The following is a 27,984-nucleotide window of genomic DNA, read 5'->3' as shown; positions in this document are numbered from 1 at the left end:
TAAGGCTTGATACAGGCTTGTCACCTCAAGCTTATTTCAAGCTGTTCACTTCAAGTTTAGCACATGCTTAATATGTCTCGTTTATTGCAAGCTTCTCAGTAAAGCTTGATACAAATTTATTTCTGCACGTGAGAAAATGATTCATCTGCTTGGCGACATGTATAATGTTTGATGTGTAGGTTAGTATAATGTTCAATGTGTAAGTTACATAAATGATGGTGTGTATTCTTTTGTCATCTGAGGGTGTTTGGATATTGCCATCACTTTATTGGCATTCTTTTAAATATATATAGGGGAAACCATACCACACTTACTATTAATAGTAAACATAGTAGTAGGCTATGGTTTCTGCAATATTTTTCTGAGTTCCTTGGTGAATATACTATGCGACCTGGCAGATCAGCATCCAATTAGTTTACCATTAACCACAGTTTGATGTTGAAGTTGAGCGTCCCGTTTCAGCACGAAGCTTTATATGAGACACTGACCTGTAGAATCCGCAGTAATGCGTTCAGTGTTTGTAAGGTCTTCCACTGAGAATCAACCACGACCCTAGGCGCAGCAAAGACGTACACCACTAGACCGTCAAGGGCTAAGCAAACTTTTAAATTATCAGATTTCAGGAAAGAAATACAAATTAAATCCTAGAACCACTGCTACACAGGGTGCGAAATACTGAGGATGGCCATTCCCACACTTCAAAATTTTGGAAGAAAATTCATCCTCAATAATTTACTGGCGAGATATGGTGACACTGACACTGTCAGAAGTATACAAACTATTTACCGTAAATCTGTGCAGTTAGTGGACAACCTAGTGGTTAAGCATTATCCCTAACCTTACATAGTTCAATAATTTTGGATGTTCAATATATGAAATCTTCATTTCAAAATTTTCCAGTGCATTTTTTTCACTTATTTATCCACTCCTCTTTCTCCCCGATCATAACTGTTATTATTTCGCATCCTGCTGCTACATAATTGAAATAAAGTATCCCTACATTCTACGCAATAACTGATATAAGGTTTCATGAAAACAATCAGCTTGTATTACAGTGTTATTTATTGAACTTATTTACATTTTTTGTATTATTTCTAACTTATTTCCTTAATTGGGTTCCTCAACTTCAACGGTGTCACCTTCCACTACAGGTTTTGAATTTCTTCGTTCTTCGCAAAATAACGATCATAAATACGTACTGAAAAACATGTAATTGATTGCATAATTAAAAGAAAACATTCATATTGTTTACCTTATAAATACGCTTTCATTAAAATACATTATTATTCTTTGAAGTAAGTGCCACACAAGGCAACAGAGTCTGGCACTCGTTTCTCAGATCTGGTGATCCATGGCTTGGAAGCACTCCAAATATGATCTCTATAGCATTACGGTAGAATTTTTATAGTGAATTAATATTCCCTAATCGAGCTCACCTATTCAGATGTTAGATTTGCAGTGTGACACTTCTTATTCAAAGTGTCTTGACTGTCAAATACAATATAATTCATCTTCCCATACTGAAAATTAATAAAGTAATTTTAAACACTACTATACACAAACATTACGCAAACACTATTTCGGTTCAGCGGAATCCCTTATATTCTACATTTTACGTTTTACAGCCTTATTCGATTAAATTTTGACGATCACTCATAAGAAACACTTGAAAGGAAAGAATCGCGTTTGTTACAATTACAACATACTCTCCCATAGTCTGATATTTAGTCGTCTCGGGATCGCACGGATATGTATGGGTCATACAGGGTCAGGGATCTGACTACTTCGTGATCACGAGTCACGAAGTATGTGACCCGTTTCATCACTGGTACCACTGCATGGTATTTATTCACTTTACCTATTTCAATGTTCTAGTGCCAGTAAATTTTCAGTAGAATTTTTTTCCTAGCTGAAAACGTGCATTGTTCTGTCAGAGCATCAATTGAGATAAATCCAGAAAATGTCATATTGACTCACTCGGTACTGTTGTATAAGTACTGCGTTACGAAAAACAAACGAAGTGATCACTGATATAAGAAATCACTTAGGGATGGAAGAACAAATATTTACTTATTTCTTTAATTTTCTCTCCATGCCTTGTATGAAATGCAATCTGATCTCACGATTCACATGAAAGATAGGCCATAAGTGTGTGAACCTATATACCTTGTATTCTTCACAGAGCAACACAAATGATAGATGATGACCTACAAGGCGTTATCCTGCGTAATGTACAACAGAACGCATGGGAAAGTGTAGTTCGCAATTTACAGGAAAAGCGTAAGAATTTACTAAAATAGGTACCGTGTACACGGACAACTTCGTACCATTTTGCAACGAGTTTGGAACATACCTTAGAGGTTCAATGAAATATTTCTCTTTAAAAATATATATAAAAAAGTTACTGGTGACTAATACGTAAGGAGGTGTTGAGCAACAATTCCCTGGATTTATTTGTGACAGTAAAACAAACGGATTTCAATCCTGAGCCTTACAGCGGAGGAATACATCTTTGCAACGTTTCATTCTTTCAAAACACAAGAATCACTGATAGGAAGACATGCATATTACCTTCAGCATACATATCAAATGAAGAAGGGATGACTCATTACCGTAACTGTAACACTAAGTTTATTTGACCCATATTCATGGAACGTCGTGTCGGAATCATTAGCGTCGTTTCACAATTCATTATAGACAAGTAATAAATACTCCTGCGACCTATCGACCTAGTTCTTTATATCCCACCTTTGAAAACAGAAACATTTCTCAGTGTACATGGCACAAAGCAAGCAAATCACTTCATTTACTTCAATCCAGTCAAATTTTGAATGCATTTTAAGACCTATGTCTCCCTATTTATTTTCCTGGTAATTTGTTGTTGAGTGTTTACGCATACGCATACTTTGGCGTGCTCCATCCTATTGAAATCTTTTTGTGTTTGGGGAAAAAACTACTCTTACTTTTTTTAAATTTATTTTTATTACTGCCACTGCTGAATGAAGTCTTTATCTTGTGGATAAAACATTAACCTTTGTTTCTTGTTCAATTTTGGTGTTGATTATTTCTTTTTCATACTGAATGAAGTCTTATCTTCCGGGAAACTCGGAATGTCTTTGTAAGAGAGAAATGTGCATTTACTATTATTTTGTCTTTTAACAAAATTTTCTAACTGCTGAAGTCTTTATCTTCTAGGAAAAAAAACTGTTTCTTGATTAGTTTCAATGTTGTTTTACTTCTTTTCTATCTCCTCAATGAAACCTTATCTTTTGAGAAGGAAAAAAAACTACAATACCATTCTGTATCTTAATTAATTATAGTGCTTTATTGCTTGTTTCTATACTAAACGAAATAATCTTATCGTCTGAAAGATTCTGCAATTGCATATTTCTCTATTACAATGGCATTGCAGAGTTTTCCAGAATGTAAGATGGTTTCATTTAGTATAGAAAAGAAGTAATTAACTCTAATCAATCAAGAAAGAGGGTGGTATTGTAGTTTTCTCTCGAGAGATGAGTTCGTTCAATAGATAGAAAAGATGTAAAATAACACTAAAATTAGTCAAGACAAAAAGAGGTTAGTTGCTTTTTGTTTTCAATGCAGCAGGTAGGAAATGTTTTTAGAAGACAAACATAACAGAAAGTGCCTATCTCTCTATTACTGTGACATCGCAGTTTTCAAAAAATGAAATTTCCTTCAGTATAGAAAAGAAGTAATCAACACCAAAATTAATCAAGGAATAAACGTTAGTCTTAAAAAAAATCATCAGCAAATAGGAGTAATCAAAAAATAAAATTAAACTAACAGAGGTACTTTCTTCCAGAAGACAAGAAAATAAAAATGTAAACAGTAATGAATCTCGATTTTAGTTAAAATTTCCACCCTCCGAGGAAAGTAACAGGCAAGTTACTAAATTATAAGGGATAATAAAATAATAAGTACATACAAGGTAAACATTTTATCTCATTTCACTAAGTTGCAGATCCCTAGAGTAGTAGAAAATAGATCGATCTGGAACAACCTAGGCCATACTAGAACAACTCACAAGCCCCTGGGAAAATGACCACCGTACACCGTGAGCCCACGGTCTTTTACGACCTCAAATTTAGGGGTGAATTTAATCCCTTTTATGAGCACTTTTAAGGGGGTGTATTCGTTCTCTTTTATGACCACGTTTAAGGGGTGAACTCGTTCCCTTTTACGAGCCCCCCTGGGAATTGACCACCGTACAACGTGAGCCCATGGTCTTTTATGACCTCCATTTTAGGGGGTGTACTCGTTCTCTTTTACGACCTCCATTTTAGAGGGTGTACTTGTTCCCTTTTATGAGCATATTTTTCAACCCTTATTTTAACATAGCAGATAACACATAGAAGAGCAGATAACACATAGCACTATTTTAACATAGCAGATAACATGTAAGATTACGAACACATATAAGAGCAGAAGACTACATAACATAGCAGGCCTCCATTTTAAGGGTGAACTCGTTCTCTTTTATGAGCATATTTTTCAACCCCTATTTTAACATAACAGAAATGACATAAGAATACGTAACATAGCAGGGTATACTCGTTCTCTTTTATGAGCACTTTTTCAACATAGCAGACAAAGAACATAGCAAAGGGGTACGAACACATAACATAACAAGGGTGTACTCGTTTTCAACCCCTATTTTAACATAGGAGATAACACATAAGATTACGAACACATAGAAGAGAAGATAACACATAACACTACGTAACACACAGCAGAGCAGATAACCCATAAGAGTACCTAACATAACAAGGGTGTATTCATTCCCTTATTTTAACATAGCAGAAATTACACTGAGACTATGAACACACAGCAGAGCATAAGAGTATGTAACATAAAAGAGCTAATACAAGAGTATGGCATATTTTTCAACCCTTATTTTAACATAGCAGAAATTACACTGAGACTACGAACACATAGAAGAGACTACGTAACATAGCAAGGGTGTACTTGTTCCCTTTTATGAGCACATTATGAACACACAGCAGATACATAAGACTCGTTCCACCCCTATTTGAACATAGCACAGCTAATAAAAGAGTATGGCACATTTTTCAACCCTTATTTTAATATAACGAAACATAGCGAAGATTAAACATAGTCTATTTTAAGGGGTGAACTCGTTCTCTTTTATGAGCATATTTTTCAACCCCTATTTTAACATAACAAAAATGACATAAGAATACGTAACATAGCAAATAATTCATTCCAAGATTACAATCGAACACCCCACGGTCTACAGATAGTCATTTTAGAGGGTGTATTCATTCATTACCCCTAATTGAAATTACGTAGCAGAGCAGATAATACATAAGATTCGTTCCCTTTTATGAACACTTTTTAGCAAAGGTCAACATACTTAAAACCTAATTACTCGAAAATGGATCCACATATTGAGATGGTGTTTCCACATTTAGCAATTGGTCATCAGGTATTACATGTCCCAAAATTAGTGGCCATCGAGTTCAAAGGTCAACATACTTAAAACCCAATCACTCGTAAACGAAGCAACATATTGAGATGGTGTTTTCACATTTGGTAATTGGTCATCAACTATTACATGTTCCAAAAGTACTGACTATCGAGGTCAAAGGTCAAAATACTTAAAACCTAATAACTCGACAACTGAGCCACATATTGAGATGCTCTTTCCACATTTAGTAATTGGTCATCAACTACTACAAGTTCCAAAAATAGTGGTCATCGAGGTCAAAGGTTAACATACTTAAAACCTAATAACTCGAAAACTGAGACACATATTGAAGTGGTGTTTCCAAATCTAGTAACTGGTCATCAACTACTACAAGTTCCAAAAATAGTGGTCATCGAGGTCAAAGGTTAACATACTTAAAACCTAATAACTCGACAACTGAGCCATATATTGAGGTGCTATTTCCAAATCTAGTAATTGGTCATCAACTACTACAAGTTCCAAAAATAGTGGTCATCGAGGTCAAAGGTTAACATACTTAAAACCTAATAACTCGAAAACTGAGACACATATTGAAGTGGTGTTTCCAAATCTAGTAACTGGTCATCAACTACTACAAGTTCCAAAAATAGTGGTCATCGAGGTCAAAGGTCAAAATACTTAAAACCTAATAACTCAAAAACTGAGCAAAATATCGAGGTGGTGTTTCCAAATATAGTAATTGGTCATCAACTACTACAAGTTTCAAAAATAGTGGCCATCGAGGTCAAAGGTCAAAATACGTAAAACCAAATAACTTTTAAATGGATCGACATACTGAAATGCTGTTTCCAAATCTAGTAATAGATCATCAACTAGTACATGTTTAAAAAAAGTACTGACTATCGAGGTCAAAGGTAAAATATTTAAGCCTTAATAACACGTAAACAGCGTGTCGGATAAAAAACTTGTGTGACCTATTCCATTTTGTACCAAGCAGAAAAAGTGAAGAATGAATCAATTTGAGTGGTTTATTTGCTATTTTACTAACGAGGAATTCCATTTTGTACTACTCAAACAAACGAAGGAATAAATTTGTATTAACCTAAGAAAAGCGAAAAATGCTCATTTTAATTAAACGAATTAATAAATTTATACTAACTAGAAAAAAAGCGAAGAAGGACTATTTTGTACTACTCCAATAAACGAAGAAGTATTCAGTTTTGTACCAACTAGAAAAAACAGACCGAAGGAGGACCATGTTAACTATTTAAATAAACATAGGAATAAATTTGTACACCGAGGAAAAGCAAAGAACCAACCAACCAACTGGAAAAGTGAAGAAGAGCCACTTCAACAATCTTAGAATTTTATATCATTAGGTACTGTTTAAACAAACGAGAAATGACAATTTTAACTAGCTCATAATTTATGTAACAAAAGAACAAATTTGAATGTTCTGTTTTTGTATCAAACCAGAAAAAACCTAAGAAGGATCATTTTAACAAGTTCATAATTTCTGTACTTTTTAGTGCTATTCAAGTGAAAGAAAGAAATAATTTGTGTCCTCAAAAATGAAAGTTCAATTTAACTAGCTGAGTATTTTATATCATCTTGTAGTATTTAAATATACGAAGAAATAAATTTGAGTGATCTATTCAATTTTGTACCAACAAGAAGTGCCATATTTAACTGGTTCAGAAAAAGGCGAAGAAGGGCTATTTTAACTAGCTGAGTTTTTTATGTCATTTTGTACTACTGAAATAAACGGTGGAGTATTTAGTTTTGTATCACCGAGAAAAAAGAAAGAAATCGTACCATTTTGGAGTATTCAAATAAACAAAGGACTTATAATTTGTATCAACTCTAAAAAGAACCATTTTTAACTAGCTGAGTATTTTATGCAACTGTGCATTATTTCAACAAACAAAGGAATAAATTTGTATGAGTCGGAAAAAGCAAAATGTACCATTTTATATCATTTTGAACTAGTCAAATAAACAAAGGAATAGAGAAAAACCGAAGATGGATCATTTTAACTAGCTGAGTATTTTATACCATTTTGTACTACTCAGATCTTTATACCATTTTGTGCCATTTAAAGAAATGAATATATACATACGGATGTTCTATTTCCTTTTGTACCAACGAGAACCATTTTTAACAGGCTTAGATTTTTATGCCTTTTTGTAATATTTGTACTAAACAAAGGAATAAGTTTGTAATAACCACAAAAAGCGAAATCTCATTTCCAGGCCATGTTTTACTATTTAAACAAACGAAGAAAGCGAACATGAACTCTGAATTTTATATCATTTTGTAATACTCAAATTTGGATGGATTATTTAGTTTTGTACCATGCAGAAAAAAGGAAACAGGTATAAATTTACACTGATCAGAAAAGCGAAGACATTTATTGAGGTGTCCTATTTCCTTTTGTACCAACGATAACCATTTTTAACTGGCTTAGAATTTTATGCCTTTTTGTAAAATTTGTATCAAATCGAAAAAAGCAAGGAAATACCATTTTTAAATAGCTCAGCATGTTATAACTTTTTGTGTTTTTGGTCTACCCAATTTCTTGACCATATTGTACTATTTAAACAAACAAAGGAATAAATTGGTGTGACCTATTCACTTTTGTTACAAGCAAAAAAAGGAAAGAATAAATTTCGGTGACCTAATCAGTTTTGTACTAAGCAGAAAAAAGCGAAGAAGGTAAAATTTAAATAGCTCAGTATTTATAACGAAGGAATAAATTTGGGTGTTCTACAAACCCCCAAGCCAACAAAACTAAATATTCTACACCTTCTCGGTGGTACTAACTAGTACAAAATACTTAAATTGATACAATGGTACAACACTAAATTCCCAGCTGGTACAAAATAAAATATTCCATTCAAATTTTTTTTTGGTACAAAACTAAATTCCGTACATATGCCACTCAAATTCATTTATTCTTCCTTTTGACCTCTAAAATAATAATAATAATGATTTAAAATTTAGTTTTCCATTTTTTTCACTCTCTCTTTATCTCTACTTAATTAAAAACTTTCGTTTCTACTAATACTGTATTTACCCATATGGAACTGTCTCAAAATTATCTCTTCGTTTTCTTTTACTAGATGTAACCTGATAAATTCTAAGATGTGGATAATTTCCAAGTAAAGTTGCAGGATAAAGCAGAAGATCGAGAGAATCGAATTTCTATCCAGCAGAAGTGTTATTTAATATTAATCTTGCTGCCCTTGGTCTAAAATGCATGCCGAAGACCGTAGAAGAAAGAATTTGTTTTCTAATTTCTGGAGTGGGGCTAAGAAGCTTGTTTTATTGTATAAAAGGTATACTCCAATATGGATTACTGAATCGACGCCCTACTAGCGGGTTTCTAATGCTTGGTCCTCTTAAGTCTGCTCCAAATAAGCATAAGGAGAGAGTAGTATTTTTTGCCATAGTGGCTTAATCCTTATGTATTCGAAAATGAAAGTCGCAATAATGCCATATTGTTTTTTTTCACTATGTACCAATTGATCTACTCGCAGCAGGATTAGTTAAAATGAACCTCCTTCAAATTTGTTTCTTCGTTACAAAAGGCACATAAAATGGTCTCTCTTTGCTTTTCCTCTGTTTATTTGTAGAGCACAAAAAAGATAAAATGGTCTTTCTAAAAAAACCAACAAATTTTCTGCTTAGTACAAAACTGAATGGGTCACACAAATTTATATCTTTGTATATTTTGAGTACTACAAAATTAAATAAAATGACCCTTCCCCGTTTTCTTCTGTAGAACACCCAAATTTATTCCTTCGTTATAAATACTGAGCTATTTAAATTTTACCTTCTTCGCTTTTTTCTGCTTAGTACAAAACTGATTAGGTCACCGAAATTTATTCTTTCCTTTTTCTGCTTGTAACAAAAGTGAATAGGTCACACCAATTTATTCCTTTGTTTGTTTAAATAGTACAATATGGTCAAGAAATTGGGTAGACCAAAAACACAAAAAGTTATAACATGCTGAGCTATTTAAAAATGGTATTTCCTTGCTTTTTTCGATTTGATACAAATTTTACAAAAAGGCATAAAATTCTAAGCCAGTTAAAAATGGTTATCGTTGGTACAAAAGGAAATAGGACACCTCAATAAATGTCTTCGCTTTTCTGATCAGTGTAAATTTATACCTGTTTCCTTTTTTCTGCATGGTACAAAACTAAATAATCCATCCAAATTTGAGTATTACAAAATGATATAAAATTCAGAGTTCATGTTCGCTTTCTTCGTTTGTTTAAATAGTAAAACATGGCCTGGAAATGAAATTTCGCTTTTTGTGGTTATTACAAATTTATTCCTTTGTTTAGTACAAATATTACAAAAAGGCATAAAAATCTAAGCCTGTTAAAAATGGTTCTCGTTGGTACAAAAGGAAATAGAACATCCGTATGTATATATTCATTTCTTTAAATGGCACAAAATGGTATAAAGATCTGAGTAGTACAAAATGGTATAAAATACTCAGCTAGTTAAAATGATCCATCTTCGGTTTTTCTCTATTCCTTTGTTTATTTGACTAGTTCAAAATGATATAAAATGGTACATTTTGCTTTTTCCGACTCATACAAATTTATTCCTTTGTTTGTTGAAATAATGCACAGTTGCATAAAATACTCAGCTAGTTAAAAATGGTTCTTTTTAGAGTTGATACAAATTATAAGTCCTTTGTTTATTTGAATACTCCAAAATGGTACGATTTCTTTCTTTTTTCTCGGTGATACAAAACTAAATACTCCACCGTTTATTTCAGTAGTACAAAATGACATAAAAAACTCAGCTAGTTAAAATAGCCCTTCTTCGCCTTTTTCTGAACCAGTTAAATATGGCACTTCTTGTTGGTACAAAATTGAATAGATCACTCAAATTTATTTCTTCGTATATTTAAATACTACAAGATGATATAAAATACTCAGCTAGTTAAATTGAACTTTCATTTTTGAGGACACAAATTATTTCTTTCTTTCACTTGAATAGCACTAAAAAGTACAGAAATTATGAACTTGTTAAAATGATCCTTCTTAGGTTTTTTCTGGTTTGATACAAAAACAGAACATTCAAATTTGTTCTTTTGTTACATAAATTATGAGCTAGTTAAAATTGTCATTTCTCGTTTGTTTAAACAGTACCTAATGATATAAAATTCTAAGATTGTTGAAGTGGCTCTTCTTCACTTTTCCAGTTGGTTGGTTGGTTCTTTGCTTTTCCTCGGTGTACAAATTTATTCCTATGTTTATTTAAATAGTTAACATGGTCCTCCTTCGGTCTGTTTTTTCTAGTTGGTACAAAACTGAATACTTCTTCGTTTATTGGAGTAGTACAAAATAGTCCTTCTTCGCTTTTTTTTCTAGTTAGTATAAATTTATTAATTCGTTTAATTAAAATGAGCATTTTTCGCTTTTCTTAGGTTAATACAAATTTATTCCTTCGTTTGTTTGAGTAGTACAAAATGGAATTCCTCGTTAGTAAAATAGCAAATAAACCACTCAAATTGATTCATTCTTCACTTTTTCTGCTTGGTACAAAACTGAATAGGTCACACAAGTTTTTTATCCGACACGCTGTTTACATGTTATTAAGGCTTAAATATTTTACCTTTGACCTCGATAGTCAGTACTTTTTTTAAACATGTATTAGTTGATGATCTACGAGGGCTGTCTAAAAAGTATCCGACCTTTGGCCAGAAAAATAGTTGCGAGTACTTGACAGATTTGGGACCCTAATCCCCTTCAAAGTAGGCCCCTTGTGCTTCCACACACTTAACCCACCGATCCTTCCACTGCTGGAAACACCGCTGGAAGTCTTCTTTTGGAATGTTGTTCAGCTCCGTCGTCGTGTTCCGCATTATGTCTTCTCTACTCCCAAAACGGGATCCCTTCAGAGGCGTCTTCAATATTGGAAACAACCAGAAGTCACAAGGAGCCAGGTCTGGAGAGTAGGGAGGTTGGCGAACGGTTGTAATTCCATGTTTGGCTAAGAACGTGTGGATCAATTGGGATGAATGTGCTGGGGCGTTGTCATGATGGACGTGCCAGTTCGCTGTCCACATGTCTGGTCTTTTGCGCCGGACTGCGTCACGGAGTCGCCTGAGAACATCTTGATAGTACTCCTTTCTCACTGTTTGTCCTTCCGGTGCGTACTCGTGATGCACAATTCCACGGGCATCGAAGAAAACAGTCAGCAACACCTTGATTTTGCTTCGCACCTGCCGCGCTTTCTTCGGCCTTGGAGAATCGGGATGCTTACACTGAGACGATTGTTGTTTTGTTTCTGGGTCGTACCCGTACACCCATGACTCATCTCCAGTTATCACGGAATGCAGATACCCAGGATCAGTGTTGGTGGTGTCCAGAAGGTCCTGTGCAACGTCAAAACGGGTGTCTTTTTGTTCCTGAGACAACAACTTGGGTACAAATTTAGCAGCCACTCGTTTCATGTTCAAATCGTCACGCAAAATTGCATGTGCAGAATCTTTACTCACTCCAATATCTTCTGCAATCTCCCGCACTGTCAAGCGGCGATCTGCCATCACCAAATTTCGCACCCGCTCAACAACAGCTGCATTCCGAGCAGTTTGGGGCCTGCCGCTACGCTGCTCACTCTCGACTGATGTGCGGCCATCTTTGAATCGGTTGAACCATTGTTTAATTTGTGTTACACCCATCGCATCTTCTCCAAACACCTGCTGAATCTTACGAATTGTTTGGCTTTGAGAATCACCCAGAATTTGACAGAATTTGATGCAGTATCTTTGCTCAATTCGTTCAGTCATCTTGCGAGAAACACTAAATCCGACGAACACTACCAACAGCACCTCACTTCGCGGCCACCAGCTCACGACTGGCACACGCGAACGCGGTGAAAAAATTCAAGCATGCGCATTAAGATTCCTCCTTCCACCGTGCACGGTGGCGCCGCCTGAGAATCACTACTTTGCGTGGAAAAAATTAAGGTCGGATACTTTTTAGACAGGCCTCGTATTACTAGATTTGGAAACAGCATTTCAGTATGTCGATCCATTTAAAAGTTATTTGGTTTTACGTATTTTGACCTTTGACCTCGATGGCCACTATTTTTGAAACTTGTAGTAGTTGACGACCAATTACTATATTTGGAAACACCACTTCGATATTTTGCTCAGTTTTTGAGTTATTAGGTTTTAAGTATTTTGACCTTTGACCTCGATGACCACTACTTTTGGAACTTGTAGTAGTTGATGACCAGTTACTAGATTTGGAAACACCACTTCAATATGTGTCTCAGTTTTCGAGTTATTAGGTTTTAAGTATGTTAACCTTTGACCTCGATGACCACTATTTTTGGAACTTGTAGTAGTTGATGACCAATTACTAAATGTGGAAAGAGCATCTCAATATGTGGCTCAGTTGTCGAGTTATTAGGTTTTAAGTATGTTAACCTTTGACCTCGATGACCACTATTTTTGGAACTTGTAGTAGTTGATGACCAATTACTAGATTTGGAAATAGCACCTCAATATATGGCTCAGTTGTCGAGTTATTAGGTTTTAAGTATGTTGACCTTTGACCTCGATGGTCATTATTTTGGAACTTGTACTAGTTGATGACCAATTGCTAAATGTGGAAACAACACCTCAATATGTGGCTCAGTTTTCGAGTTATTAGGTTTTAAGTATGTTGACCTTTGACCTCGATGATCATTATTTTTGGAATTTGTAGTAGTTGATGACCAGTTACTAGATTTGGAAACACCACTTCAATATGTGTCTCAGTTTTCGAGTTATTAGGTTTTAAGTATTTTGACCTTTGACCTCGATAGTCAGTACTTTTGGAACATGTAATAGTTGATGACCAATTACCAAATGTGAAAACACCATCTCAATATGTTGCTTCGTTTACGAGTGATTGGGTTTTAAGTATGTTGACCTTTGAACTCGATGGCCACTAATTTTGGGACATGTAATACCTGATGACCAATTGCTAAATGTGGAAACACCATCTCAATATGTGGATCCATTTTCGAGTAATTAGGTTTTAAGTATGTTGACATTTGCTAAAAAGTGTTCATAAAAGGGAACGAATCTTATGTATTATCTGCTCTGCTACGTAATTTCAATTAGGGGTAATGAATGAATACACCCTCTAAAATGACTATCTGTAGACCGTGGGGGTGTTCGATTGTAATCTTGGAATGAATTATTTGCTATGTTACGTATTCTTATGTCATTTTTGTTATGTTAAAATAGGGGTTGAAAAATATGCTCATAAAAGAGAACGAGTTCACCCCTTAGAATAAACTATGTTTAATCTTCGCTATGTTTCGTTATATTAAAATAAGGGTTGAAAAATGTGCCATACTCTTTTATTAGCTGTGCTATGTTCAAATAGGGGTGGAACGAGTCTTATGTATCTGCTGTGTGTTCATAATGTGCTCATAAAAGGGAACAAGTACACCCTTGCTATGTTACGTAGTCTCTTCTATGTGTTCGTAGTCTCAGTGTAATTTCTGCTATGTTAAAATAAGGGTTGAAAAATATGCCATACTCTTGTATTAGCTCTTTTATGTTACATACTCTTATGCTCTGCTGTGTGTTCATAGTCTCAGTGTAATTTCTGCTATGTTAAAATAAGGGAATGAATACACCCTTGTTATGTTAGGTACTCTTATGTGTTATCTGCTCTGCTGTGTGTTACGTAGTGTTATGTGTTATCTTCTCTTCTATGTGTTCGTAATCTTATGTGTTATCTCCTATGTTAAAATAGGGGTTGAAAACGAGTACACCCTTGTTATGTTATGTGTTCGTACCCCTTTGCTATGTTCTTTGTCTGCTATGTTGAAAAAGTGCTCATAAAAGAGAACGAGTATACCCTGCTATGTTACGTATTCTTATGTCATTTCTGTTATGTTAAAATAGGGGTTGAAAAATATGCTCATAAAAGAGAACGAGTTCACCCTTAAAATGGAGGCCTGCTATGTTATGTAGTCTTCTGCTCTTATATGTGTTCGTAATCTTACATGTTATCTGCTATGTTAAAATAGTGCTATGTGTTATCTGCTCTTCTATGTGTTATCTGCTATGTTAAAATAAGGGTTGAAAAATATGCTCATAAAAGGGAACAAGTACACCCTCTAAAATGGAGGTCGTAAAAGAGAACGAGTACACCCCCTAAAATGGAGGTCATAAAAGACCATGGGCTCACGTTGTACGGTGGTCAATTCCCAGGGGGGCTCGTAAAAGGGAACGAGTTCACCCCTTAAACGTGGTCATAAAAGAGAACGAATACACCCCCTTAAAAGTGCTCATAAAAGGGATTAAATTCACCCCTAAATTTGAGGTCGTAAAAGACCGTGGGCTCACGGTGTACGGTGGTCATTTTCCCAGGGGCTTGTGAGTTGTTCTAGTATGGCCTAGGTTGTTCCAGATCGATCCATTTTCTACTACTCCCTAGCTTATTTAGTGATGGTAAGAACTTTCCGATCTCTCTCGTGATTGTAAGGAAAATAGGTAAAACTATACTTACCTACGCAGTAGTCTAGGCTTCGCCTGCTGCAGCCAAAGACCCAATACTTCTTTCACCGTTTCTTCTGTTGCGTCGGTGTACATCTTACGAACAGCAGCTGAAAAGAAAGATAGAATTTCAAGCAAATACCAGCGATTTTTTTCTTAAAAAAAAGTCATTTGAAATAAATTTCCCTCTTAAATAGCTTTAGGGAATTATGATATGGTTTGTAAACGTGGATTCCTAGAGCTGAAACTAATTCCTATATTATTTTTCAAGTAACCTAAGCTAGGCCCCTATTTTGTGATTTTTATGTAAGGGTACTATAGAAAGTTATCTTTCACCACACTTTTGGTATATTATATAATGGAAAAGTTACATTTTTCTATACAAGTGTAACAAGACTTTCTTCCGGTGCCCTTAGTGGTGATATGGTTTTGAGTCAACGTTTAAAATCACCTTAAATAACACTAAAAGAAACATTAGATTTTGGCTAACTTCGTTGTCACGAACAATTGAAAGATGAAGACGACAGAAAGACGAAAGTTTGACTATTCGCCGTCTTGAAAGCCTGCAACTTTTCTCTTTTTATACTGGAATTATGGTAACTTCGAAAGCTATATTCTTCTAGTGTTTTATCTGCGTTCTAGTGTTAGACAAAGAGCTCTGAAATTTTGCACCTTTAAAATATCGACAGGGAACACAGTTTGGCATACTATGTAATACTACCAGACTAACAGTGTTGCCAACCCAACAAAGTTATATTCTTTCAAAGTTACATTCGTGTGGTAGACAGTATCAAATTTACAGGTATACACGAAAAGTCTGGTGCAAAATTATACTTCACATAGTGATTCCTACACTGTACTTCAATTTAAATTCGTTGACACTATTGATTTTATTTAGCCCTGGAATCATTCCTACCTTGGAATTTTATTTGGTTTTAGGTTTTCCGTACACCTTACAAATTGTTTTTGAATGCTTTTTCAAGCAAAGATTTGTTTAAATGTGTACTTTGCCAGTAAAGCTGCCTTATTGGTTTACAACATAGAGTGTTGGATTAGTTATTGAATTTCCTATATATTCTACACAGATTTTATATTCACCCAGTAAGGGTGAACTATATATTATACTACTTGAAAGTAAAAGCATCCTAAAATACTGAAAGCATACTTTATTCATGAAGAATTACTTCTGATTGCTTGGGACATACTAATATGAGAACACACGTCCAGTACGAGAGAAGTAAGACTTAGTAATTAGCAAACTGGAATTTTGTATGGTTACTAGCATAAATAAATAAATGAAGTTAAATATTTCAGTACAAGTTTTCAAATCAACTTACTGTGGATCTTTTTGCACATTTGGGTGGATCCAAAGGTGTGCTTTTTTGCTTCATGATCCTTGGTTTCCTGCCAGAGTAGGAGAATTCCATTGCGAGCTTGTCGCACAAAGTTCTTCTTATTGCATTGTGAGCGAAACCTTTTAAATCCTTACCACCAATTGACAGTAATACTTTTACCTGAAAAAAAGGAAATTATTTAGATCTAATGCATGGTGAAATCGAAAAGAAAAACAATATATATATAAGGGTCCGTATTGTTATGTTTTTTACCAGTGGAAAAAAAATAACGAAGCATGAATGAAACTAGATTAATTTTTAAATACCGTAATGTGAAGTGTGAAAAAACAGGGCGTGGAGTTCTGAGTTTCATGGAAGGCCGAATCAAATGGGCTACGTGACTAACAAAAACTGTTTGCCTGGGATTTATTTGGTAACTTTCAGCTTTATATCGTAATTGCGGTTATTTAAAAGGACCATTGTCCGTTTGAATTAGAAAAAATACTATATATATATATGTGTGTGTGTGTGTGTGTGTGTTTTTGTGTGTGCGTGTATGTATATGGAAATTACATGCACTTCCAAAAGTAACAAGAAACAGTGGGTTAATCAGTGCTGACAACAAGTAGTGTCAGAGAATAGCTAAATGACGCACAGAAACTAGCTAAAAATGGTTCAACTTACCTTAAATTATAGGTAACAGAATTTAGGAACAAAGAAAGTAAAAATTTGGTATTTTTGTCTACTATACCATTACAAAGATGTTCTAATATTATTTATCTTTTGATATCCTCAAATCAAACAGTTTCACAATATAATTTGTTCCTTTATTGACTAGAAGTAATAAAATCTCTTTAATTATTTTCAACTTCAAATGCTGGGTATGTCTTGATAACACTATTGATCTATCACAAAAATATATACATACACATGCACGCATCTTAACAAGAAAAACCCAACCCAAACTAAAAATACACTAGAAACTAATCAAACAACTAACTATGGAGAAACCAGATTCAGGAATCCCAATTTACCGTGACGGATAGGTGAGACTGATAAAAGATATCTAATCTACTGTGACAATGTAAGTGCTGTTGTAAACAGAAGAATTAGAAAAATACCAAGATAAACTACTTTTTTTTAGGTTTTTCATATGTTCTAAAAAAATTGACTGCAAAAGATTTAATTGCCGCCTAAGTGACTATATTAGCAAGTATGAATGGCAAGTTGACCAAAATTCAGCGGCGGCTGGTACTATATGTTGCATGGTTGTGCAACCGGATATTTTTTTAATACTAAAACTATTTTTAAGTATTAATGTAGTGTATCAGTAAAAAATAAACCTCTGCTCTTGAGCGCAAAAACAGTATTGATGCATTTCTGGAAAAAGTAAATTAAAAAACGGAAAAAGAGAGAGAGATTTACATTTCCGGTGGCAGCGAACGTTGCCACTGGAAGCAGTGATATCGAGCATATGGCAGCCAGCTCCTATCTGTTAACATGGGGAAGTGGATTTATTCTTGCATCACTCCTACCTTCCCGTATAGCTTTCTTGCGGTTGCCTTTCTTCCGAAACTGGTCAGCTTCTGTAATAGTTACAAATTCATCCGCTTAGCAGCGCTTGACTCAATTCATAGGGTGAGGGAGATACAGACGCTTGGAAAAAAGAAGTTATTCACAAAACAAACTCGCAAAGAACAAATATGTCTGGTGGTAGCAGGGACGAATCCAAGCTGAAAGTTTGGGGGGCGGTCGTTCGAAGTCAATAGATTTTATTTCACATTTATAATACAAAAGTGAAAATTCTTGGGATAAGATTTATTTAAAAAAAAACTATTCTGGGGGGGGAGTCGATCGAGTCTCGAAGAAGAAAATGTCTTACTACTGGTCTAATTCCTAGCTCTGTGTCTTTCGTGCACATGATTCTGTGTTCGATTTCCGGCGGAGAGCATAAATTAATATCAAATCATTCACTTCCAATACTCATCTGTCTTCTTTAGCCTAATTTGCTGGAATGTTAAACTATTTTTTTTCATTTTCGAAGGAAAACATCTTAGATTTCACGCTTCTTTACAGACAAAAATACGTGGTTTCTGAAAATGGACTTTTTGTACCGTATATTTATACAAAGAAATGCTAACAAAATGCATATTGTCGGAGGAGAGAGGTGTTTCTGGACCCTAAAAAAATAAAGCGAAAAATATTTGCGGTAGCGATGCTTTCTATTCAGAGAAACTTGGCGAGCAGCATTTCAGACTTCAATAAAGTCATAGAAAATTTGAAGCCTAAAAGATCGAAGAAAGACCTTCCATTCTAAAATAATGCATAGATTATATAATTAAATACTTTTGTTTAACTGCGTGCATGCAATTTTCTTGCTTTTTTTTCTTCTTTTCGGATTAACGCCATCATTCATGGCTTACAGCACATACTATATATTCGATTTATCTCGTGTTCAATAACATGAGTGTAGAGGTTTTGTATATAAATAGTGTATAAACGTACATTGATAGTGGTTGTTTGAAAAAAAGGAAATAGCTTATATATTAAATCAATATTAGAGAAACAATTTAATCAATAATATATAAATAGAGCTTAAAAGACTTTCCTCTTCATATTTCCTGAATATTTTTGGGGAGGAGGGGAACACTTGCGCGTACCTATTTATACATACCTTTGATATTGCAACATTGCAACCGGTGCTTGTAAAAACTACGATCCGCTACTGTCAAAATTATAGTCCATAGCTAATGCACATGATAATGGCTAAATTGGCCAAAATGGAGTTGATGCTAACATTTAGTCAAAAAAGAGATGTTCCAAAAAGACGTAAATTAAAAGATATAACAATGATTTGAAACCTGCTTCATAACTTGTACAGTTTTGATAGGACACTTACATATTTCTTTCCGAAGTTAGGATCTTCAAGCTTTCTCTCAAATGTTTGAAAATCATCCAACGTTCGCAGAGGCAGAAGGCCAAGAAGTTCGGATTCTTCGTTTATGGACTCTCCTTTCACACTCACATCATTACTTAGAAGTGTGTCGACTTTCTTCTCGACGGAAGATACTCTTTCACTAAGGTCAGCTAAAGTAGATTGCATTTGGCCAAGTACCATTCTGATATCTGCAATAAATTTTAGGAAATATTGTTTTGAAGGTGTCAATATAACTAGAAAATATACTATTTCACAAATCATTGAAACAATAAAATGTACATTCATGTCCAAAATGATTGTCTCATATCTATAACTGTCTTCTTGTAAGAATATAATTTGATAATGATTTTACAGGATACTTTTAATACCGATACTATGTGTATAATCGAGAAATGTATATTTGTAGAAAATTTTATAGGGAAAGAATTATAAGCACGTAAATTAGAATGAGTAAAACAAATGGACAAGAAAGTTTTATTTTCGTTTTATTATTCTTATTTACTGCTCTTTTGACATGAAATTTGCCACATACATGTCTTTGCCGATTATGCACATACCAACATTATAAGAAATACAGAGCGAATTCGTTGTCAAATTTTATTCCTACAACAACATATTTATAGACATGCGACAATAATTTTGGACGTGAGTGTACGTTTGTGGTGGACAAACAGCGTGTGCGTGGGTTTTCTCAGGGTTGTACCGTTTCCCTCCACTTTCTTCACTCCATCATTTAATTCATTCTCATCATCACCGTCTCCTTTAGGCTGCCCCGCATAACCGTGGGACAAAACTCAAAGATTTTATTTTAATATGATTTCGCTGTTCATTTAATCAGAAATCTTGGGGGGGGGGAGTGGGGAACAATTAGGAAGACGTGTGTAGAAGACCACTACGTTGGAGAATTATGACCAGGTCATTAGAGTATGACGTCATTCATCAGCACTGCGAAAGGAAAGGGTTGATTGCTCAGAGGTAGAACGTTGCCTTTTGGTGCGACGGATCTTTGGTTCAATCTCCGGCCTCATGAGCTTATGATGGACAATATCATATTCGTGAGGGTTTTCCCGTTCTCATGCCACTAATTCCTTCATAATCATTCACTATCATTAGTCATCCGTGTATCTTAACATTAACCCTAGGAAGACTAAACTATAAATGGTCACGTGAAAGACTAAGGGGGGCAATTTTGCTCGCGGTTGTAAATTCCAATTTTAACCCTACTAATGTATTTTAAAGTTATTTAATGGCTGCTACTAATAAATGTGAGTTGTAAAATTATTTTAAGACTTGTGAAATTTTATTTTAATAGGAAATATTATAAATATAAGTCCCAGTACAGACTACTACCGCATTTGGTTAGCTGACATGAAGTAGCTTTAAATACATTAGCCTGTGTAGACAAGTTACTATACTAAACCTGAGAGTATTAAGCTTGCTCAATGTATAAAACTAGATTATGTTAATTTAGTCATCCATTCAAAGAATAGATAAGTTTACAATGATCCTTTTAAAGTAAAACTGTACTTCTCTTAACACTTCTAAGTTGCTAAAAAAGATGTATTTAGTCACCTGCGCTATTAAAAAAAACTACCACAATAATGTGCTTTCTAATAAAACTAAATTTAAGTTTAGATTACAGAAGAAAATACAAAAAAAATTCAAACGTTGTAAAATTCATTTGTTCGGGCAAAGAGAAAAAGAAAGTGCGGGTAAATTTGACCAACCTTCGTCTTTCTATGGTTAAGGACATAACAGCGGGGTTATGAAGAACGGGACCTACAGCTTAAAGTGAGATCCGAACCACTACTCAGTTTGCACTCGAGAGATATTGTTCTTCATTTGAACTCGAAACCAGAATCCCTTGATAACAAAGGTGATAAATCCATAGACTCATCATCCATGCAGGTCAACTGATAGAAATACGTTGCAGTGATCTTGCATACTTGTGAATATTTTAGGAGCCACTTAAGAACCAAAAGGGAAAGAACTGCAAAGTGGAATCACTCTACAATTATGCACATTAAATCAGTGGACAATTTTAAAAGACTACATAGTACAGAAGATCTAATTTAGTCAAAGTCAGAAATATAGGCTTAATTTAATTTGCTAATCAATACCAGAAGTGACTAATAATTCTGGACCATTCATACTATCTTTCTAAATAAAACCTTTATTATTATTATGATGATTATTAACAAACCAGTCAAACCTAACAGAAATCTCTGTTTCGTCGATCTACTTTCCAATGTTATAAATATAGACACTTTGATCAGCTTCTGTGGAAAAGTTTTGTTGACCGTCCGCTAGTGTGACAGACACTAGAGGCAGTTCGGCGGGAACTCCAAACTTGATAAAATAAAATCACAATTAAAGAGACAAGTTAAAAAAGTATTTTTCACGAATCCCACCCCCACTCAACTTGTGGACGATCATGCCTCCGACAAGGAAAATTCAAGCTTAACCAGTGCTGAAGGAGTAGACTGCTGAATAATTTATGATGTACTGGTAAATCGTATGCAGAACTAGTTGACCTATGACCTCTAGTTTGAGCGGGTTGAGGTCATTTCTCGAGGTTGCGACCTTGTTCAATCGAATCATCAGCCTCAAATAACCTTTACTCTTAAAAAAAGGGGGCGCAACGGTTACTCTATTTTAATCTAAGGTAAACCTATTTAAATAAAAGAAACCTGGTTTAAAGCAAAAATTCCGGTTTAAGTGAAAAAAAAGTTCTTTTTTTTTTTTTTAAAAAAAAAGAACACGGTTTTTGCCAATTCTGAAAAATATCATTATTTCTTTATTACATCCGTTCAGATTGCAAATATTTTTCTGAGATTTTAGATTCAGACTTCAGCTGGTAGAAAAAAAATAAACAAAACCACTAAACTCAATCAAGAGACAGAAGTTACTGTTTTTAGAGGATAAAAAGATTAAAATGTAAGCAACGAAAAACCTAGTTTTCCTCAAACTTACACCCTCGACTTCTTACCTTACAAACTTCAAACTAATATGCCAACTTATTTTCGCGTAATAATCCATTTTGAGTTATTGTTAATATCTAATAAGTAATTTTTCGAAATTCATCGTTCTTTTACCCTAAACCCAAAAGTCCATACCTGATCGAACCTTTCCTTGCACTTATTGTAAAACGATGAAATGAGTGATATCATTTAATCTAAGATTGATGAAGTATACCTTAGAATAAGTAATTGTTACCAAATAAAGTCGGACATAAGTATTTATATTTTTCATTTGAACTATTTCAATTTTGCCACCAACCTCCGAATAAATATGGAAGAACATAAGGAACGAAAATAGGCATGATGCATTCTAAAATGAGTGAAATGTCCAGGCTTGCTGTATTTAAATATAATGCGTACCGATTCTTGGGGAAGCCACATCAGTTAAAATTTGTAGTGTATCGGTGAAAGCTAAAACAAGCAAGCTTAGGCAATGTATTAATTCAAAGCAGTTTTCTCCTCGATTGTAGAGATAAAACGTAATTTTCATTACTTTAGCAGACGGCTCTCCAAATTTATATCGATTTTTGTTGATTTTTTCACTAGATTTTACTACTTTACAAACGCTTTACGAACCACAGCTGAGCGAGCGGAGGGGATTAGAAGCTCCGTAGGACTCATTTTTTCCTTATCTTTTAAGTTACACACGATTGGCATTGCAGCCATTGTAGACGGTCATTTTCCAAAACTTAACATACAAATACTGGCATTTCGTTCCTTGCTTGTATTCAACCGCCTTCCGCCCTGGCAAATAGCTCCACCATAATATACTTACTTTCCCATGTATACTAATTTGCACATAGAATTTATTGAGTTTAAAACACTTACATTATCATTTAACTACCTTCACTATTAATATGGGGTTAACTTTAGCAGATGGCTCTACCTAATTAAATAACTTATTTTAATGTGTTTAGACTTAATAAATCGTATCTGTTATATAGAATCCTACGAAATGGGAAATTATGTATGTTTTGGTGGATCTAATTGACAAGGCGGTAGGCAGATGAATGCAAGCAAGGAATGAGATGGCAGTAAGTACATATGAAGCTTTGGAAAATGACCGTCTGCAATGGTTGCAATGCCAAACGTGTGTAACTTAAAAAGTAGGGAAAAAACGAGCCGTGCGGGGCTTCTATTCCCCTTCGCTCGCTCAGCTATGCTACGTAAAGTGTTATGTAACGGCATATTTTTGGAACTGGGGGGGGGGGGCAATATTTTGCTTAAATCTTGTAGTTTCTTGCTATATATTCTGTACTTTTTTTGGTTTAGGTAGGTTAAGTTAGTTTGGGTTAGTTTAGCATAGGCTGGGTTAAGATACTTGGGCATTACTCGAGCAGACGGTTCTACCAAATGTTCACACATTGCATTTTCCGGTTTCTTTTTGTAGAATATCCACTAAATGAGGAGCTATTGCATAAATCACGAACCAACTTGTGCTAGGTGGCCACAAAAAAAGCACGAATGTCATTAACCGAGGCAGGGCAGGAGCGCAGCAGGGGGTCCCGAGCGGAGCGAGGGGCTGCGTCCGTAGAGAGCAGGCATGTCAGCGACGGAGGATATGCCCATAAACGAGGAAAGTGAAAAAATACATAAAATATCCGCAATAATTTTTACATGGTGATTTTACCTGAATTCGTACTTTCAGGTGAATATCCTTCCAATATTTTCTGTGTTTTTGATGATTTAGGTTAGATTTGGTTTGTTATGTTAGTACCGTAATTACAGTTACGTAACACCAACTTATTTTTTCTGTAAACACGGTGATTTTACCTGATTTTGGCCCCCAAGTTCCAAAATTATCTATATGTAACAGTATTATCTCAAATCTAGTGAAAAATGACCACAAAATCGATATAAATATGGTAGAGCCGTCTGTTAAAGTAATGCCTTAACATGTTATCAAGTATTCCACCTATAAATTTTTAATATGGTAAAGCCGTTTGCTGAAGTTAACCCTCTAATTTTTGTACTGATGTTCAGGGGTGCCCGAAAATTTTTTTCTAGGGAGGAGCCCATCTCCATGGATGCTATATTTGCTATATTACGTATACATTTTTGTAAGCCAGAAGCGGGGCCTGGGTCCTACCCTGCCCTCCCCTTCGGGCGCCCATGCTGATGTTAATTGTCAAGAGCCATCACTGACATTAAAGAATCCAATGGCTAAAAATTGTATACATTATACGGATGAACACATACTTAAAAAAAAGTATAAGCATAAAATTCCATCCATAATTCGAAAGTAATGAAGTAACACTAGTGTATAAAATTATCCTAAAAGCGCTCAGCGCGCCAGTTTAAAACAAAACTCACCTTTTTTTTTGTAACTAAAACTAAACTAGGGCTTACTATTACATTTTATACACACAGCTTAGCTTTGTTCACCTTTTGGAAGAAATCAAGCGCCAAATATCTAAGACTACTCACCAATCCTACAGATGGCTCCAGTTTCTAAACAATCGACAAACGTCAAGCGTTTTCAATCAAGCTTGAAATAGGCTTAGTAGAAAGTTGATAAATTCAAGCTTGTATTCAAGTTAAAAACAAGCTAAAATAAACGTTGATTGTCGCTTGTCGCATTCAATCTTCTTTTCAAGTTAAAAACAAGCTAAAATAAACGTTGATTGTCGCTTGTCGCATCAACTGTACATTGCTAAGCCAAAATCAAGGGAAAGCGACCCTTGATTTAAGCTTACATGCTATCTGGGTAGTGACGAAATGTTGGTTCTCTATGACACTCCCAAGCGTACCAGAGATTGGTTGTCGCCATGTGACTCTTTTCCTCACACCTCCAGATCATCTTTGCCTCCACGAAAGGTTATACTTTCAGCATGGTGGAATCGTAGTTAAGTGGTGCATTACGAGTTCCTTCTACCTGGTCAAACCATCACTGTTGACTTCTACTCTCAGCAATGTCAAAGGATGCAGCGTGCATTGCGTCAAAAGAAGCCAGGATTGGTGAACCTCAAGAGTGTGTTGTTCCTGCACGACAATACCAAACAACATATGGCAAAGAGGATGCGGGAGACCCTTCACCAACTTATCTGGGATATACTATGCTATGCAACATATTCGCAGGATCTTGTGCCAACAGATTACATCCTGTTTCATTCCCTCCACAACCACTTCCGAGGGACATCCTTCGAAGTGCAAGGGACCTGCGAATTGCAATCACGGACTTCATTGTGTTCACGTCCGTCGAGTTTTATCACCAGGGTAGTGTGAAGTTGCAGGAATGGTAGCTGTTGATTAAGATTTCTTCGAAACCTAAAGGTAGGTAACGTCCACGTTATTGCTGTTTGCTTATCACTGTTTTCGAACGGCAAGAGCTTATTTTGGTTACCTTGTAATATTATCACTGAGACAAACACTACTAACACTGATACACATACTCCTAACAGTGATACATATACTCCTAACAGTGACATATGCTCCTAATAGTGACTTAATACTACTAAGAGAGACACACATGTTTCTAACGGTGATATATACTTCAAACAGTGATACATACTCTTAAGAGTGGATACATATCAATAAAAGTGATACACGTACTCCTAACAGTGGCACACATAGTCCTAACAGTGACACATATTCCTAACAGTGGCTTAATACTCTTAATAGTGACATATATACTTCTAACAGTGACACACATATTATTAAGAATGATACAAATACTCCTAACAGTGACATATATACTAACAGTAACACAGGTACTCCTAACAGTCACACACATACTCCCAAGAACGACACACATACCCCTAACAGTGATACACATTCTCCTTACAGTGACAGATATGCTCCTAACAGTGACACATTCATACTCGCACTGTTTTTTTTACAATTATCTCCGTTATTGAGTGGAAACATTGTCACTAGCTCAACAGAACAAAACGTGGTGGATACTATACTATATGCCGAGGTTGTTAAAGGTTCACGTTATTGACATGAGAAGTAGTCGAGAAAAAAAATCATAATGTAGCTGTACGCCGGTAAAAGCATTTTGGCTTGAGTCTTGTGACCGTTTATTTCAATAACGTTATTTAATAAAAAAAATAAATCAATAATAATTTATTTAATTTCAATAATTATTAACTTACAATAACTGTGTCATCGAAATATCATTGCAGATACATAAAAAGTTTAATATACAGGAAACAATATAAAATACTTGTCCTGAAAAGTCTCGACAATCATCAGTTATATTTGTGAACAACAGATGACACTAAAATAAAACATGCTGTCAAATACACCACAGAAAAAATGCACCGACTCCGCCATCATAGCACAATGGCAGAATTTATTATAATAATCACTGTTTTTACTATGCAGGAACATTTTACATATCTTTACATACTCTGACGTGATATGGTACCACTTGTTTGTTTTATTACAGTAAAATAAAACCATATCCTTTATTTAAACATGATATGCACTAAAACATACTCAAATCCTCCATGTTATCCTAATCTTATCCAGTGCTTATTGCCAATTTTCTTCACTCCTCAGCATTTATGTAAATTAATCCGGCGGTCCCACAACTTTACCCTGAAAACCGAAATTCCGCAAGGTTCTGTTTTGTTTCTATTACTCTATGTTTTATTCGTAGCTGATATGCCCCAATCTCCACCATCAATCGATTCCTTACAGAAGATATCGCATTTTTCGCTTTTTGTTCGTCGGTAGATCGTATAAATGTAACTTTACAACCAGCAATTGATAAATTCGTCAGTTATGGAAACTGAAACGAAATCCATCTAAAACTCAAATGGTCTTGTTCGGCCTCAAACCAACACATACAGTATTGTCCAATACGAAATTCTGAGCAATTACATCTCTCATTCATAGGTTCACAATTATGTTCGCAAAATAGTGTTAAATATCTTGGGGTCACCTTCGATAAACACTTCAGTTGAAAAGCACATCTCTCCAATTTAGAAGCTAATATACGCCGAGGAACCAACTGGAACCTCAATACAAACCTCATACTTTATACGTACAAGGTCCTTGTTCGTCCTAGCCTTACTCATGCACATATCGCCTGGTTATTCGCTCCGCCAAAGTTCTATGACAGATTACAAGTTCTTAAACGTCATGTCTTGTGCCTTGCCTATTCACTGCCTATACTAACTCCAACACGAGAAATCTATCGCCGTACAACTATCCCTAATCTTTTGTAGCATCTCTACCGTCTCCTCTTTTGCTACATTCATCGCCGTATCAAGACCGCTCACCCTATCCTTCATTAACTATTAGATCAGACTCCAGCTGTGCCATGTTACTCATATTCAACGGTCGATCATCATCTTATACTCCATGAACGTGATCACTCCTCTCTACAACCCAGATCATCGCATTTACTATCATCATCCATAAATTCATTGTTTCACTAATTTGCTCTCACTAAAAGGGGTCCCATTGTCTCAATCGCTCTGAGTGGCCCACAGCAGAAGACAACACCCTCGTCCTCAGATAACATCATGTGTCCTTATGTTATGTGAACAACATTTCATTGCTATCATTACTTGATCTCTCATTACATTCTTATGAACTAATGTTGCAAGTGACACTTTTGGATCACTTGCTGGTTTTTATGTTTAAATAATGTTTTTAAATATATGTATTGTTTTATATCTGTATATTGGTATTGAATTATATATTTTAAGTTATTATTATTATTAGGTTAAGAAATTGGCCAGATCTGGTTAATATTATTT

At 35.0% G+C, this 27,984-nt stretch overlaps 1 protein-coding gene across 1 annotated transcript; it reads right to left on the bottom strand.

Annotated features, from left to right (window-relative positions):
* Positions 1-1,069: 1,069 nt before the first annotated feature.
* LOC145686156 (uncharacterized) lies at positions 1,070-19,418 on the bottom strand. The gene is made up of 4 exons (XM_081759153.1): positions 19,212-19,418; positions 16,316-16,492; positions 14,992-15,088; positions 1,070-1,198 (listed from the first exon to the last, which is right to left on the bottom strand). The coding sequence occupies exons 1-3, from the start codon at positions 19,413-19,415 to the stop codon at positions 15,044-15,046; spliced, it is 426 nt and encodes a 141-aa protein (XP_081615279.1). The 5' UTR covers positions 19,416-19,418; the 3' UTR covers positions 1,070-1,198; positions 14,992-15,043.
* Positions 19,419-27,984: the final 8,566 nt, after the last annotated feature.

This window comes from Thermobia domestica, chromosome 5 (genome assembly GCF_964235325.1).
Source record: "Thermobia domestica chromosome 5, izTheDome1.hap1.1, whole genome shotgun sequence".
NCBI lineage: Eukaryota > Metazoa > Arthropoda > Insecta > Zygentoma > Lepismatidae > Thermobia > Thermobia domestica.
Note: the sequence above shows the minus strand (reverse complement) of the source record. Positions and strands in the feature narration are given on the sequence as shown.